Consider the following 18,386-nt stretch of genomic DNA (forward strand, 5'->3'; position numbering starts at 1 on the left):
GCTTAGGACCAGCTCAGGGCTAACGCCCCCCGGTGAATTACTTAATTTATTGGCGAGGATCGCGGTAAGCAGTCGCGATATTTGTTTACATGCCCCAGACTGAATGCTGCCATGTCACCCCTTATGCGTAGATTACAGGGGCGTTTGTAATGAAAGGTGAGTTTACAGTAGATATTTGTCGCATTTTAATAATGACTTCTGACCATTCAATTAGTGACTTCCCTTGTTGTTTAATAAAATACCCTTCATTACATTCGATATCATACCTATATCATACCTATAGGCTAGGTACACTGTAGGTAATATTGCGAATCCGAACCTAAAATCTCAAGCTAACTTCAGTGACAACAAACACATTTTGATTTTAAATAATTCTTGTGGGGACATTTTGCTCCACCTTCCCCAGCCCCTTCGGGTATGAGAAAATATTACGAAAGGGAACGTGAGTTTTCCGAGATTCTGTTTGTTTACGGCATCAGTTTCGTTTTGTTAATATTTCTGAGCTTATTAATTTATTGTTTTGTGATTTTAATTGATCTCGATTTGATTTTTTCTGACTTCCGCACCCCAGGCCACTATTCACAACTCACAAGGCTCCTAGCCCCACAGGACCCTGTCCCTGCAGTTACATATAGCTTATGGGTTTACCAGATTTAAAATCTTTCAAAATTGGCGTTTGGCGGAAATGTGATTTTTATTCTGTTGTGAATATAAATAAATAACCAAAATTAATTGAGATTAATTGACGAGTTTAATGTACCCAAAGGCAAACACCTTCAGATTGAATACAAAATCCCCATGCGCGCGAACCGCGGTAGCGCGATCAGCTGTTTCTGACAGTCTCATTGAAATACTCGAACGTTAAACTTGCTGTTAACGAATTGCGATTTGTGGTACTGATAAAATTTGATAACAATGAAGTTGTATAACTTATCATTTAGATTGCCTTTATAGCTTTTAATTGTGGTATAGTTAGTTAGTGCGAGGTCAAGATTTCCATTGACTTAATAAGACCATGGCCAAGGTAAGCTATTCTTCTTAATCAGGGTCACTAAATTAATTTTGTAGGATTCCACCCTTCGTCAACGTTTCAAACCACCCCTTTTGAAGGATAACTTCAGTGACTATTCTAAGGTTAAATCCCACGACAGCAAATTCGACGAGCCTCCCTTACCCACTTCGTACTTACTGGCCCTATTAGGACTCTTGTTTGCAGTATTAATAACCGTTATAATAATTGAAAAACAATTACCGCCCGGTATCAAAATTGCAGAGGAGCATAAATATCCGGATAGATTTATATCGGAACGAGCTTACAACCTATTGAAGAATTTAACTGCCTTAGGTCCGAGAGTGGCCGGTAGTTATGCTAACGAAGTATTAGCTGTAAATCTCTTGAAGCGGGAGATCAAGACGATTATTGCAAATGCCAAAGAAAATAATGTGATTCAGTTAGATGTACAAATGGCCAGTGGAGCTTTTAATCTTGCATTTCTCGATGGAATGACAAATGTCTACAGAAACATGCAAAATATTATTGTCAGGGTGGGATCTCGGATTAACTCGCCGAACAGTTTGCTTTTAAACTGTCACTTTGATACGGTCTCACAGAGCCCCGGTAAGTACCTTCTTATTCACCTTGTTATTAATTTATCTACAGGTCAGTACAAGGTACGCTCATTACTGATTAGCATTTAAAGTGGAGCATGGCAACTTGTTAATGTGGGAGTGTGAGTTATTATTTGTTAAATGATTCATTGCTTTTCAAACTGATTTGTTCGGGGACAATGTACTCTAAATACCTGTACAAAGGATTCAAGGTTGTATTAAGTGTACCTATAGAAATATTTTTTGTCTTGCAATTGTGAAAGCGATTGCTGCACTTTTCCTTACACACAAACAAAAAATTCTTTCAAAAACAGGAAAACTAGAAATTGGTTTTTTGGAATTTTGCTTATGTGAAAGTAATAGGTACCTACTTTACCTATATCAGAGCCAAAATCAGATCCCAACAGGACTGTGCCCAGTACGCCCACTTTCTGTCTTGATAACTGCCCACTTCCCCAATGATTACACCTAAATTCGAGCCTAAATTGGCCAATATAGTATCAGAACTTCTTTGGCAAAAATCATTCAATACGTATTTCTTAATGATTTTCTTGATTTGGTCGGGAACGTCTTTATGTAGTTAAGAACAAAACAGTTAAAGAGTTTTTTATTATCATTAAAACACCAGTTATGCACATTTTATCTCGCATTTTATTGTCGAAATCCCCTAACAATATTCAAACTGATCTCGCCTTGTACATGGGCAAATTGAATATAGATCAAAGGCAGCTTTTTCCCAGGCTTTTTCAGTATAACTATCCAGCAGTACACAGAAATCTTGTAATCGCGTGGAAATCGTTCAGAGTTGTGTGGGCATCCTCTGATATCCGTATATCTTAGCTAGGAAAAGACATTTGTTAGTGAGGGAGCAAAATTAGACATCAGGGCGCATACAAGGATCAACTCATCACCAAAAATGTTATCACGTAAACCTAGACGTAAACAGTGCTAAATTATCCTTTGATGTCCATGGATGACTTAGCGACCCCATGGATAATGCCCGTGATAAAATCCCATGCAAATTCAAGAATTGGCTTCGTTTTTGAAGGATGCCTGACTTATTTTTTTAAAATATTGAACAAACAGAATGAATTGAAGTCATTTATACAATATGGCGCAAAATTAATCATCCAACATTGTGTTTGAATAGCTTTTATACTAAATTAAAAAAATGATGTTGAATGATGGAAATCTTTATTTGGATTTTTAGAATTTTTTGTGGACAACATGATATTGGTTAAGTGGCTGCCACCAATGTCAATACACATTTATACTCGTTTTATCGCATTTTCCATGACTCTCCCCATGATTTCCGGCAATAACTCTTCGCATTCCTGTCGAATATTCTCCTCTAGCGCTGCGATCGTTAGCATAGACCCACGACTTCAAATAGCTCCAAAGAAAGAAGTCTAGGGCAGTTAATTCGGGCGATCTTGTTGGCCATGCCAAATCGCCAAAACGGAAGATTAGACGACCAGCGAAACGTTTCAAAGTATCCATTGTGACTTTGTGTGCGGTTGCACCGTCTTGTTCAAACTACACCCCAAGCAGCACTCGATCCGACCGTATTGCCAACGGCGCGGCGTCCTCAAAAAAATACGGCCCAATCACTCCTCCCGCATGAACGCCGCGCGCCACACAGTGGCTTTGAATGGATGTAATGACTCTTGCATCAGACGCGAATTTTCAGTGCCCCAGAAACTAAGATTTTGCTTATTGACTCAAGTGATAATGTGCATTGTCGCTTATAATGATTTCCGCTCGGATTTTCGTGACAAAATCATCCCCTTCGTTGTTGCTGCTCTGTTCTATAATGCACGGTTTTTGTGTTATAATTATAATCACAAGTTGTGCTCTTTCAAACGGGGCGCGTCTTTTTTTAAAATGCCACTGAACACAGAATTTGGTAAAAACGGCAGTACCTACAAAAGTCGTAGTTAATTAAAAAAAAAAAAGCGCAACTTAGTGCCATAAGTTGCTTCCATTACCGTGCAACTTCACACACCCCAAAATTTCGTGATAAAAGTTCAAATTTTAAAATTTTGATAACTCGAAATTTTGCTTTAAAATTTAGTGATGAAAGTCGAAATTTTGCTTTCAAATTTCGTGATGAAAGTCGAAATTTTGCTTTAAAATTCCGTGTTAGAAGTTGAAATTTTAAAATTTCGTGATATAACTCGCATTTTGCTTTAAAATTTCATGTTAGAAGTCGAAATTTTAAATTTTCGAGAGATAACTCGAAATTTTGCTTTAAAATTTCGTGTTAGAAGTCGAAATTTTAGATTATTATTTTATTTCGTTCGTGTGTCCCTTCTAGGGCTTCGTACAAAGCTGATAACGTGATCTAATATAAAATTTTAATACAAATAACTTCGATTCCTGAGGTTTTTTAAAGAATTGTACTGATTATTCAAAATATTGAAAACTCACAAGCAGCAGATGTTACTTATAATCGAATTTTGCATTAGATTTAGGTTTTAGCCTGTGCCCCTCAATACCTATTCGCCTGCGCGATTTAGTTTCTCTGAAAAAAAATTCGAAAAGCGGTCAATTTTTGAAGAAACCAGGTTATAACAGCGTTTAAAGTTAAAGATATAAGTAGTATGTTTTTTATGTTACATAAAAAAATAAGTGATCTTCAAGTGGGTACTTTCCAATTCTTCAATAAGAGTGGGTTGTGTGTCCATTTCCATTAAAAAAAAACCTAAGTTTGTACGCCACTGGAAGTTGATCCATTTTCATTTAAAAAAACATAAGTTTGATACGCCACTGGTAACCAGAAATATTTTAGAAGTATGGTTACCGTAATTGTGCACAATAGGATTTCGACGAAATTTAGTATCCGAAATTAATGAATTCAAAATTAGTTTTTGTAATTTCAACTGCTATTACCGGAACACAAAAATGTCAAGAATTTTATCAAATTTGCTGAGTACACGCCGAGGTACACGCTGTGTGTTTAACAACAATACTGTCGAACGGCTTTTTTCGTGCGAAAAAAAGTTATAGTATCGAAATCGAACTAAGAATGTAGACTGAGGTAAGAATTTTTGATAAAGTCTTGCAACATTGGAAAGGGTATGTGTTATCGATACGGAGATACAAAAAAGCAAAGAACTAAGGAAACATTTTGGTTTTTCAGTTTTGTTTGTCCTAGATATAGCCCAATGAAACTAATAAACCAATAAATACGAGAAGTCCAAGGGAGGCGACTTTAAACAAGGAAAATACCGAGGAAAATACGCTATCGTTATTGATATTCCAATTTTTTCGGGAATGTGTTGTTGAAGGTCCCCTGATGATTGTGTAATAAAGTCCCGAGCGATTTCGGTGATGCCAGAGGGTGGGGAATGAATCATTTTTTGCCGTTGTTCTACTACCAACTGCAGGGCTAGCTGTGGGTGCAAGAATGCTGGCATATTTTGCACCATTTACTGTACCAACTGCCAAAGGGGCTGTTTTAACTCTCCACCAATCCTACCAGAAGGTGAAGGGGACGTAGACGATTCTCATGGAAAGGAATTGTACGTACAACTGAATTGGAAATTATCTTCGCTCGCGAAATTTCACTTCCTTTTTGCTGTAGATAAAGTTGAACTGTCGAAGCGTAAATACCACACATGTCAATGATTCTTGAAGGAAATTTAATTCCCTACAACTATCTACTTTTACGTTAAAAGTGAACAGGTAATGCGAGTTTTTTTGAAAATTGGTCACCTTCAAGAGCCCGTAACTGGCAAACGATGAGATTTTTGGAAAAAAGTATAGAAATAAAGTTGTAGAAAATTTCATGAGGTTTCGATTTTGATGAGAAATTTTTTTCCCACGACCCCCCATTTTCTGAATATAGCCGAAAAATCCCAAAACTGTACCTTCAACCCCCTCTCCACCCTCCGGCGGCACCGAAATCGCTTGGGACTTTATTACACAATCATCAGGAGATCTTCAACCACACATTCTCGAACAAATTGGAACTACACGAATTATTTTTAGCGCATTTTCCAAAAAGAAAATGAATGCAAGAAAATGAATGCTATTGTCCGCACTTTGTCCGTCTGTAGGTACTACTACTAGTCCTCCAGTTTAAGCTTTCTTTGTTGTGGTTTCTTTCTTATACCTACGATGTAGTACAGACCAGAGACCAGAACGAAAAGAGTTTATTTGGTTTGGTCCTGAAAACTCATGTTTGTTTTAACGCAAGCAGTAATTGATTTTTTAACTCCTTTTTTACATATACAGGTTTTTTTTCCATTTTCACTATAGGGCTCTCGCAAACCGTAAGAGATTCAAAGTTGCTTAATAAGCAAAAGTTATGCAGAATTTTATGCCGATTACTTTTCCTATTCAAAGCTTCTGGTAGCTCTACAAATAGCTAAGTTATGGGAGTTATGGCAAAAAAACCCCAAAATGTCATTTTCAATGATTTTGATTAATAAAAAATAATTTTAACAAACCCTTAGTAATTTTTCCTCAACTTTCTGATAGTGCTAAAATAAAATTTTTATGATTTGTGAGTTTCGAATAAATCACATCAACTTTCTGATTTCTTATAGACATATTTGCTCGTCACTCGGTAGAGAAAAAAATTAAAAAAGACGGCGATACCAAATACATACTTAGTGTTTCATTTGGAAATTAATCTTGAATTTTTGCCTTGAAGTTTACAATGTATTTCTCATGGCAATAGTTCCATGGCCGTGTTGGTAGTGACTATGCTGTATAATAAAGAAACGAATTTGGTTTGAATCAAAAATAATTCCAAGCAAGATATGGAATTCTTGTCATAAGAAATACATTGTAAAGCCAAAATTCAAGGTTGATTCTCAAATGAAAGTGTTTCGTATCACTGGTTTTGCTTCTTTTTTTCTATTGGGTGACATAAAAATCCAGTATGGCGTCTATAAGAAATAAGAAAGTTGCGATGTACCTCGAAACCCACAAGTCATACATTTTTAGTACCTTCAGAAAGCTGCGATAAAATTTTTCTATGATATCTTTGAAAATAAATGAACGTCAGCGCGTTCTCGAAAATGCCATTTTTCAATTTTTTTACAATAACTTCGCTATTTGTTGACCTTTTTGCATTTTAGCGACTTTGTATCACTTACGGTTTATGAGATCCCCATAGTGAAAATGAAAAAAAATTCGTCCCGTATGGTAAACCACTGTCTTGTATAATTTTATTTTAAAAAGTATAGAGCATTAACTAAGATGTAAAGAGAAAGGACCTAGATTAACCCTTGTTGCATTATTCTATGTTACCGCATATTTTAGGACTTGGGGACGTAGGTACTTCTCAAACGAAAAATTTTGAACATTCATTCTAGTAGGGAAAATGTTCTGGTTATCTCTGTAAGTCTAATGTCACTGAATTATCTTTATTTCGATTTTCCATCATCAACTTCTGTTGACACAACTAATATTATTATAGTTTTGCACGTGAAGGTGACATTCAGCATCTCTATTTTAAGGCTTTCCTTTATATAGACAAATAGACACCTGTTCGTGCAGACGTGTATGTCGATGTCTGGGTCGATGTGCACAGGTGAATTGGCTCTCACCAATGCCTTACAAAATGAATGTAAATTCCGAGGTAAATTCGTGTGTAAAAGTACTTGGAGGTTTGTTAAGGTAGGTAGCTATTGCCGACTTTGTTCATAGACAAAACAAGTTGAATTTTAATTGAAATCAATTCCAGTGTCAAGTATGACAATTAAAAGATTTAATAATTAAAATCTATTCTGAAACAAATACTTTTATGAATATGACCTAGATCATTGCACTCTTGCAACTAAGAAGCTTTTTTTTATAGGAGGAAGTGATGATGGAGCCGGCTGCGCGGTAATGATGGAGATGCTGAGGGTTCTTTCACAGTCTGAAAAAATTTTACGCCATAACATCATTTTTCTTTTCAACGGAGGCGAGGAAAACTTCATGCCGGCGTCGCACGGTTTCATTACACAACATAAATGGGCAAAAGAGGTACATTGATTTTCTATTAGTTGATAATGAGAATCTTGGCAGATTTATAGCCTGGGAATTCTATCAGGCTATAATCCTTGTCCTTGTCCATGGCGCAGAAGCTTGCAGTTGCTGAAAATAGAACGTCAATTGAAACAATTTACTTTTTGTGTTTATTATCACCAATTCTTTTTTGTAGCACATAATTATTAGGTTTTACTTTTGCCAGGTTTGATGTTCAAATGCGACCATTTAGTCTTATTTCTTATTGCATTTTTTATTAGGTATCGTATGGGTGGCACTCCCTAGGTACTGACGTTTTTAGGTCTCTCGTCTCATCAACAGCGGTCTGAAGTAATTACCGATTTCTTATACAATACAATCCTGAAAATTAGGACTTGTACGTTAATCATCTTTGGAATTACAGGACTAAAGAATTTCATTGTTTATTCACGTTTCGAGCTGATGAGTCCTCCCTAACTAAATATAAATAAAAGAATGCATGCTTTGCGTGAGATCAAAGGTAAGTCGAATCGTAAACCGTAAACGGCAGAGATGAATTTCTTGTCGTTTCGCCCGGATGTAAAGAGATCTCCTTATCGAAATTGAAAACTGCTTCAAATCTTCTATTGTCAAGGTACTTTTGGTTGATACTGGTGTACGTAGATAAAAAATTCAACTTTCCCCTACTTACGCGCGATGGTGGACTGGTATTATATTTCACGTGAATATATTTTTTGTATTTTTTTACAAAATTGGGAATGGAAACTGTTTGTCGCCGTTTAATCTTCCGACAGTAATCACACGTGTGCCACTCATCACTGCGGTCCAATGTATTTTCCTTATGCGAATTAAGGCAAACGCTCACAATGATGCACGGAATTTATTTTGTTTCTTTGTTTTTTAGATCGCGTCTTATTTATGACCTCGCCCTTAATTTAACTCACCCAAGATTGAGACCTCAATTGAGATAATCTCACTTGAATTTTCAAATTTTTTAGCACCGCAATAAACTCCCTTAATTTCCTTGAAGTTGCTCGGTGTTTTTTAACCACCCGCGCGTTAGTAAGGGAGGTATTGCAATGGGGTAAAAAATGACCCCCACTTTTTTAACGGACATACACGTTTTGAAGCACAAGGAATCCGAATCAAACAAAATCTCGATTATGTCAGTCTGTCGGCCGGTCGTCTGTAAACGGCTGAACCAAATTTGGTACACATTCTTCGATTCTTCTGAAAAGCTTTCGGGGAGAATCGCGCATGCACAAGTGTGTCAAACAAGGAAAGTGAAATTTTGCCACTTACACTACACATTTCATATACTGAACGACTTATAACTATCTATCATTGATGATGAGCTATGAGTTTTCAAAGTCGATTTCAGTTCAACGTTTCAAAAAATCATATGCGCTTCCTCTACCCGCAACGGGGGAATGGAGGACGTCTATGTATCCATCTTTTCAATTGCAACTGTTTTTTTTTGGCGTTATCAGAATGGGGTAAAAATATACGGGACTCGGGAACTTTGCATATTAGTAACATTTTGCTAGTTGAATCTAAAGCGCAGACTATATCGAAAATTTGGTACTTTTTACACATGTGGCATCAATGTAACACTCAACAGATTATCCCAAAAAAGACGCACACCACGTGAATCATTCTCGCGATTTTTTAAATTTTAATTTGTTCGGGATAAAAATGCTTAAGAAGTGCATCAAAAGTGCGCATTGGAATTACTCTCTCAAAATTGGTAAACCTCCAATGGATACAAGGCGTTCTTCCTATCGAAAAATACTCGGCGGTGCATGTTTCGCGCACTACACTACATTTACTTAATCCTACTGATAATGTGGTCCAAATCTTCCATTACTTTCAGGTCAGAGCTTTTATAAACATCGAAGCCTGCGGCGCCGGTGGGCGCGAGTTACTCTTCCAAGCCGGACCTAACCATCCTTGGATTTTGGAAACTTATTCTGAGGAAGTGCCTTATCCTTACGCTTCTTCGCTGGCCCAGGAGATTTTTCAAAGCGGCTTAATACCTGGCGATACCGACTTTCGTATATTCAGAGACTTCGGGAACGTGTCAGGTAATATATTACTCGAACGTTGTTAACATTGTCATAACCTGCGCATTCTGTAGGTTTAGACTTTGCTTGGTCGTCAAACGGCTACGTTTACCACACAAGATTTGACACGATCGATCAGATACCGTTAGGCACACTGCAAAGAACCGGTGACAACATATTGGCGCTGGCGCGAGGTATGGCGATGGGCCACCAATTAAATGACGTGGAACGTTATCGCCCCGGAAATCTGGTCTTTTTCGATTTTCTGGGCGCTTTTGTTGTGAGATGGCCCATGCATATTGCCGATTTTGTCAATATCTCCTCTGTTATTCTCAGTTTCTATTCGATTTACGAAAACATGAAAAAAGCGTATTCTACGGATGGTATGTATTTTAAATTGTATTCTTATCCTTATATTTCTTTTTCAGCAATATCAAATGGCCAATACGTAAAAAAGGTTGGAGCTTCAATAGTTGCAATATTCATCACTGGGTTAGCAGCTATACTGGTGTCGTTCGCTATAAGTTTTTGCTTAAATGCGTTGGGGCGTACTATGAGTTGGTACGCGAGGCCATTTTGGGTTTTCTTCTTGTATGTTGTTCCTGTAACGCTAGTTTTATTCGCAGCAATGTTTTTTTACGCGCGCAATTACCATCGGGTATGTATATTTTAGGGTAGATCATTTAGTTAATAGAAATTGTATGCCAGGATTTAAAATCGTCGCCATGGGTCAAATTTAGGTTATTATATGATGCCTACCTGTCAATATGGAGCTTTATGTTGATTATTGGAATCATATTCCGCATCCGTTCCAGTTTTCTGCTACTGTTTTGGACTCTCTTTCCTGCTGTAGGTTCACTGATAATGAAGTTTGTGGGAAATTGGACAGGTTTGTTAGTCACATACTCCGGATATAAACACTCTGAATATTTTTTCAGCCTTGAAATTGTTCCTATACTACGTAATTGTTATGGGACTGCCATTTGTACAAAGCATTTATTTAATGATAGGAGCATTGTACCTCTGCTTTCCTATTATGGGACGAGCTGGCGCGGCATATAATTCGGAATATTTAATTGCACTTTTAATCACTTATTTTTATTCCGTACTAATAAGCTATCTTGTTCCTCTTATTATTCTAGTAAAAAGTGTAGAAAGGGTATTCAGCTTATTACTCGGAGCATTTCTGTTGTCAATTGCGGTACTTATTCTTACTCCCCTCGGATTTCCATACTCTGGCGATCCGGCTTCTCCAGCACCACAAAGATTTATGATGGCGGTAAGTAAATGTTTACTTTTTTCTATAATATGGCTTTACATTGGTGTAATACATTATTTTAAAAAGCTACTTTGCCACTTTTCATTTTTTACAGATTTTAATATTTTTTGTTAGTGCAGTACTTACCTACCACCTATTTTTTAATCAATATTTTAGTAATAAAGTTTTTTTATCACATTAAGGGGCCTCACTACCTTAAAACAACGCAGAATTATTTTTATTAGAAAAAAAATTAAATGTAAATAGTGAGTAAACGTTAAATGCAGAATCGATACCAAATTTGTGCATTTAGAGATTGCGGGTCTATAAATTATTCCTGAAATGCTGTTTAGTCAATCGGTTTTACTTTTTTGAATTTTTTTAAACTTTTGTGGTTTGATTTTATACTGCCTAACAGTTTACTACCCTATTTTTAGCGCATTTCACAACGAAGTTGGGTGCGCTATTGTAGCCACTTTCTCTGTCCGTCCGTCCTAGGGCTTAACTACTCCTACAGTTTTCATTATATTTAGTTCGTTCTTTTTGAATTCGGTACCTTATAGTGCTTGCACCTGAACCAAGAAACATCTTGACGAAGAACGTGCATTCATAATAAATGGCTGGTCAAACAGCTGTCTGTAACAAGTAGCAATACCCCTATAGTAAAGTATAACATTAATTAATTATTACTTTCAAAACAAATGTCTAAGGTATGAGGACAGGATGATGCTACAAAAAAGTTAAGACGCAAATTGTAAGCTGGTCTATACATTGTCCAGTCGGGAACCGCGCCGCGCTTGTGGACGGCGCAACAAACTGCGTTGCTAACCCGATAAGGGAAAATGTTTGGTAAATGTTACAGTTAGGTATAGGACATGTGTTATAAAAAAAATGCATTGTGAAAAATTTAAGATAGAAAAGTAATGAAAAATTAAAAAATTCACCCCTTATAGTATGTACTCTTCTAACTAACCACTCAGACTTAATAAAGAAATTGTAGCGAATTATACCACTGTAGATACTAATTGTTTCTTAATTAAAATGTCTAATCGCATATAAAAACTTTAAAATAATTTAACAGCATGTAAAAAGAACGTTCCATGATATAAGTGGTGATGTAACCGGTCGAGAAACTGGATACTGGATAGCCGATATGGATATCAACAGCCCATACAGTGTAGAAAGATATGTTCCCGAAGTAAAGGCTGCACGATTGGTTGATGAAGATTGTGTCAAGTACCTTTATTGTGGGCTACCTTACCTGGTACCTGTACAAAACTTTATATTTAAAACACATTGGATTCCTGGCCCACCGGTTACAATTAAAGAGACTAGTAGTCTCACACTAGTAAAGAGAGAGAAAATTTCCCATGGCGAAAGGGTTACAGTATCAATTACAGGTATTTCAGAAACTGTAGGCTTTTTGCTAAATTGTGAGTTGTAGGACCATTCCATATGGGAATAATGGTTTCTCCAGTGCTAGGCGTTACACTTGAACGTTGGAGCTTAGTGAACGAGAAGCCACTAGCTGCGGCGCCTCTTTGGAATGGCAGATTCACGTACTTCATATATTATTGTTATGCGGGTGATTCGGTCCCACTCGTGTTTTCCATGGATTTTCAAGTAACCAATCTCATTTATCACTTCGATTCTCATTTCGCTTTCCAGGTTCCAGGCAATCATTCGGGAGCAATAATGGACTTTGGTATAATTTCACATTACCAATTTGAGCAGGTCTCCCCCGTATTTGACAATATGATTAAGAGGTTCCCTCCTTGGACCGCTATGACGTATTGGACATCGACAGTCGAAACGTGGATTTTCTAAGTATGCGCAATTACACATAAACTTTCTAGTCTTTTATGGTGTCTTGTTTGAGTATAATGCGGTGAAAACAGCTGTGCTGTGGTTTGGTTTTAAAAGTATTATCATAATTTTAAACTATTTTATATTTTCATTGTTTACCTCTTTGGGGAGTGTAAGATATTTCCATTAGAAATTTAGTTCTACTTAACTACTTAAAACATTACAGTTAATGACTAATAGTAAGAGTTTTGAACGTTCCAAATTAACCTTATAATCATAATACATTACATAGTGTATGCTATAGATATGATTTACAAAGAATGAATAGATTGTTTTTTAGTGAGATTAGAAAGAGTTACCTACCTAAGCATATTGCTCATATTAGAGTGAAATTTTAAATAGAACTGATAGAGAAAATAGACTTAAAGAACATTTATACTGCTTGAAGTGTCATTTCTTGTATATATAGTTCTTTGGTTTGCTTTAAGAAGTTTTTCGAACAATTTTTTCTATACTAGAACTGTAAGCTACATATCATAAAAATGCCTCTTTGTTGTTAATATGTTACCCAAATTTTGAATTATACTTAAATCACGGGAGGTACATTTTCAACTACTGTACATACGTGGTATCTTTAGTACCATAACTAACTTTGTGATATGAAACACCATTAACACACTAGGATCAATTACATTAATGTTTTAAATTTTTTTAAAGTTGGTACAGTTTAAGAAATTTGTTAAATTGTTGTGTTACCTTTGCTCTAATTGATATACACCTATTTTTGATGTGACAACTAGTTTTTAACAATTGCAAGTTTTTCTCGCGAATATCCTTTGTTGAAAATTTACAAACATTGTTGCAATAAAATACTTTAAAAATATACTTGCTATAATTTTGCTGTTCTAGATGTGGAAAATTAAACAAACCCCTTCCAGGGTCTTATATGTATGTACCTACTTTTCAGAGCAATCGAATTTTTGTGATGGATTCTCACATGGAGGACCCAAAAAGGTAAAAGGCCAATCCAATAAATTGGACCACCACATCAAGATGAAAAACAAAAAATAAAACGATATCTTTAAGTGCTTCTAAAAGTGACCTAACTAGACTGATCATGGATTTTGGTTTGTTAAAATTTTTCTTGGACCACCACATCGTGAGTTACACCTAAAAAAACGGTTTCATAAGTGTCTAAGATTGGGAAAATGACTCGTCTCAGATCGACGAATCCAGAATGGCTTGACTGGATAGCTACATGCAAAGATGTAGGCAAAAAGAACCTTTTTCTACAGATCCATCTACCAAGAAAAAAATGCTTACAGTAGCCTAGTTCCACTTAATGGCCCATATGAATAAAAGGGAGCAGACGTTTACCTTAAACATTATAAAACGGTATACGGCTAAAAAAAAGGACGAAGTTGCTAAAGATACAAAATCTGAACAGCTGTAAATAAGTTGGCATGCACAAAACCAAATTTTGAAACTGGCGTTAAATTTGCTTTTATTCTAGGTGCCTATGTATCAAATGTCGGTTAAAAGTTTTAGTAAATAACAAAGTTTCATTTACATTCGTAGTGTTTACATAATTATTGTTTCATTCATAAATATAAACCAAATTTTTGACATTACGCATGCGGCATGCGCATAACCAATCCTAGTGGTACGCACGGAATCCTTGCGCCAAGTCCTTTCAAAGGAGCCGCATATCGCCCAAATCGATTTAGTCGTGCAGAAGAAGTACGTGTGACGGCCGACAAAGTGTAGCCAATAGCGATTTTTCACTTTGAGGAAAATACGCCAAAAATTAGAGCGCATCCAGAGACACTTTTCACCTGATAACCTTTGCTGCAATCCATTTAATTGTTATCTAACGGTTAATTAGCTGCCTCATGAAGCTGAAATAATAAATATTAAATCGGCGACTCTTCCCATGCCATGGGCCGTCGGATGCTACACAACTAATTGTTTCATTTCAGGGCATTATTTTTTTTCCAGTAGCTTGTAAGACATTAACTTCCCATGTTTGAAAATTGCAGATGTTCTGTCTCCACCAATAACAGCGTTAACAAAAAGGACAACGTGCTTCATATGTCCGATTTTGTTTGGGATTTCTGTGTTGTACAGTTTTGACGATTGGTTAGACAATTCAGGATGCACCATATAGATTGAATGATTATGAGATGCTATGAGCATTGCCAACTAAAATTACAAGAGAAGTCTAGACGTTCTCGAGTACTGTTTACACCAAAAGCACGTCCGTGTCGTCCTCCGCCTGATCCGCTGGTATACCCGTATTGGTGTGGTGCGACTTCAGCAAGGCCTTGTTGACGTTACTTATGAAGTCCGCATGGGTCACACTCGCTGTGCAATCTATGAAGAAAATGAGATCAATGCATGCTCTATTTGTGGCCCTCATCTCCTGCTCCTGTATTTTAGTGCGTGGACGGTCACTGCTGTACCCGTCAAACTACGAGTACATCACTGTTGAGACACAACTCGCCGCCGCCTATTCGCCTTGAAGAGATGAAAGACGGGGCTAATTTTTTCGTGTAAATTACAGAACAAATCTTAACATTTAAGAAAAGACAGATAACTGCCAATAAAAAGCAAACTTTTATAGGTAAAATGGCATCAAAACAAATGAATTTAAAAATCTCCTTGTAGCATATAGTCACAAAAAAACAATAGTAAACCATAAACCTCTAAAATCTTAGTGTGATACAAATTGAGATTATTTCGATGTAGCATCCTCGGAAAACAGAAGATTGATTAGAGCTGAAAAGAAAAAAAGATTAGAAGCTGAAAAGGAAAGATTAATTAGAGCTGAAACAGAACTATATTTGCGTTTTCTAATCGATGTTTAGTTATGCATATTCATCACAATGACTAATGAACACTGACCTATGTAATTAGTGAAATTACTTTTTTACTTTAAACAGTTTGGTTGGGCAAGTAAGTTCTGCGATCGTTGTCTATTCGGTATCATTTCATTGCAATAAGTATTATGCAACCCAACAGCGTCAGTTAGAAAGATATGGAGTACCTTTGAAAATGAAACTAAACTGAAGTCTCCTAAGGGTTTTGGCACGTGATTCCTGAAGAATAGCAGTCGGCAACGCAACCACCGCGCCGCCGGCTTCGGTGAGAGGCTAAAGTCTAATGCTTTGAATATTAGTGAGGGTGTTAGTCCGTGAATGAATTTAATGTTTTAGGCTTTAGACTATTTTCTAAATATAAACGTGGAAAAAGTTACAAAAAGGGAAGTGTTGTCTATTTCTGATAGAGTGTTTGATGCTATCGGGTTTACTGTCGAAGTTACGTTACTACCAAAACTTCTTCTTCGTAGAATGTGGGAGAAAAGTAGGATGAGATTGGAAGTTGATATAAGAAATGAATTTCTGAATGGGTTGAAAGATTTCCGTTCTTAATCGGAAATAAAATTAAAACTATGCTTTGTTCCCTTTGGCATAGAAGAATGGCTTAATATATCTCTTTATACTTTTTGGTGATGTTTCACAATTATCTTATGCAGTAGCATCTTTCTTAAGAGAACTCCAGTTTAAAAAAATGAATATTTCTAGACTTGAATTAGTTGTTACTACTGTAGAATGTCGTTCAGCTAAATCAGTATCGGACTGATTTTAGTAATAATTAAGTTAATTTCAATTTTTGGTCTGATTCATCTACACTTTTGGCGTGGATAAATCGTCAGGATAATTCTAAAGAACAGTGGAGGGATGTGCCAGGTAACATGAATCCAGGTCATCTACCTTCCCGGGGATGCTCTGTAAAAACATTGCGAAATCAAGATGGTGGGAGAGTGGTTAAAACTTCCCCACTTATTGTCATCTTGATTTATTCCAATTGGTATTATCGTGTCTTTAGCAAATTCACTAAATTGTTCGAATGATAGCGTGGATAATACGTTTTGTTTTTAAGGTGGCGTTTACATTGAAAAATTGGAAATTTGTTTCCACAATAACTTCCTTCTGGGTATAAAGTTTTGGTTGAAATAACATTCATTCAAATATATAATGTTCCGACATTTGCACGAAACAAAAATTATTTAGCTAATTCCTCTGTACTTTCGCCGTTATTTAGAAAAGAAGTTCTTAAAAAATTATCAAAGTCCTCGTTTGAGATCGAAGGGACTTCAGCGCATTTTTGTGTGGCAGATCAGTATTCTATTAGCCACTTTCGACTCAACCATCAATAACAGATCTTGTCGAAGGCTACTACATTCACTAACCGCTTCCCACTTTCCGCGTGCACCCGCAATTCGCTTTTAAAGTTTTGACTCCACCATCAGTAAGATCGTGTCGGGGGCTACCACATTCCCTTTGACGGTACCCCCTTCCGACGTCCCGTTTACCCGCAATTCGCGTTTGAAGATTTGACTCCACCATCAGTGAGATCGTGTCGCGGGCTACCACATTCTCTTTTACGGTACCCACTTCCGACGTCCCGTTCACTCGCAATTCACTTTTATTGGCGACACGAGAAAGAGAGACAGCGATTCGAGATTCACGAAACGTTAAACCGCGTGAGTTCGCAACGGAAGGTAAAAGGCGCCTGACTACTTCTCGAAGACGTGCGCGCGCCTCGCAAAAGGTCGTTAATTTCGCCCCTATGACAAAAAACAAAATTCCGCCACGCAGGAGTTGTGCGCGTTTACAACATCTTTCCGACGACACCAATTTCAAAAGAATCGGACCAAAACTGTAGTAGAAGATAGGAAAAAACTGAAAAACTTCACGTTAGTATACTACGCTCGAGGATGACGCCCAGATGTCGCCAACCCCACATCATGTAGCCATGTCCCTAAGGTTGACAAATTTCACGGCCTTGTAGATACACGTACACCCGTTGCCTTCCTACAAGAGTTCTTCTACGCGCCCACATTAGCATCCAGCCAGCCAGCCAAAGTGAGGTTAAAAGCTACTTTTTAGCGCATTTTTGCAAAAATTTTTTTTGTAAAAAGTAGCTTTTAATCTCACTTTGGCTGGCTGGCTGGCTGGCTGGTCGGCTGGCTGGCTGGCTGGCAGTAAATGCGCGCCCGTAGAAAAACGCTTGTAAAAAGACAAGGAGTGTACATGTAACTATCGGGGCCGTGTAATTAAGAACGTTAGGGATGGGGCTACAAGATTTGGAGTCGACGACATCTGGACGCCATCCCCGAGCGTATTATACTAACCTGGAGATTTTTCAGTTTTTATCTATCTTCTTCTACAGTTTTTCTCCGATTGTTTTCAAATTGGTGTCGTCGGGAAGATCTTGTCAACGCGCACAACTCCTGCGTCGCGGAATTTTGTTTTTTTTTCCTAGGGGCGACATAAACCACCTTTTGCGCGGCGCGCTTCGAGGGGTAGACGACTTTGGGCGCCCAAAAGTTTCTTACAGCGCGAATCGCGGTCTCTCTTTCTCGTGTCACTAATAGAAGGTCGAGCTATGTGAAGTACCCAAAAGTTGAATACGATTTTATGCCGGGATTTTAGCGAAATCTACCAAAATGTGAATTACGAATGAACGGGACGTCGGAACTGTGTATCGACAAAGGGAATGTGGTAACCCCCGACGAGATCTTACTGATGGTGGAGTCGAAACTTCAAATCCGAATTGTTGCGGGTGATCAGAAGTGGGTGTCGACAAAGGGAATATGGTAACCCCCAAAGGATTTTAATGAT

General features: G+C 37.3%; 1 protein-coding gene across 1 annotated transcript; it reads left to right on the forward strand.

The window, feature by feature from the left end:
• Positions 1-823: 823 nt before the first annotated feature.
• LOC116174824 (endoplasmic reticulum metallopeptidase 1-like) lies at positions 824-12,938 on the forward strand. The gene is made up of 11 exons (XM_031492827.1): positions 824-1,024; positions 1,069-1,618; positions 7,421-7,590; positions 9,446-9,656; positions 9,710-10,018; positions 10,064-10,293; positions 10,344-10,524; positions 10,574-10,914; positions 11,975-12,293; positions 12,338-12,516; positions 12,562-12,938. The coding sequence occupies exons 1-11, from the start codon at positions 1,016-1,018 to the stop codon at positions 12,718-12,720; spliced, it is 2,658 nt and encodes an 885-aa protein (XP_031348687.1). The 5' UTR covers positions 824-1,015; the 3' UTR covers positions 12,721-12,938.
• Positions 12,939-18,386: the final 5,448 nt, after the last annotated feature.

The sequence above is a fragment of the Photinus pyralis genome, unplaced genomic scaffold (genome assembly GCF_008802855.1).
Source record: "Photinus pyralis isolate 1611_PpyrPB1 unplaced genomic scaffold, Ppyr1.3 Ppyr1.4_LG1, whole genome shotgun sequence".
NCBI classification, from domain to species: Eukaryota; Metazoa; Arthropoda; class Insecta; order Coleoptera; family Lampyridae; genus Photinus; species Photinus pyralis.

Coding starts and splice junctions, on each gene's coding strand:
- LOC116174824 (XM_031492827.1), top strand. Junction 7,591..9,445: donor AACATAAATGGGCAAAAGAG/GTACATTGATTT, acceptor CATTACTTTCAG/GTCAGAGCTTTTATAAACAT. Junction 12,517..12,561: donor TGTTTTCCATGGATTTTCAA/GTAACCAATCTC, acceptor TTCGCTTTCCAG/GTTCCAGGCAATCATTCGGG.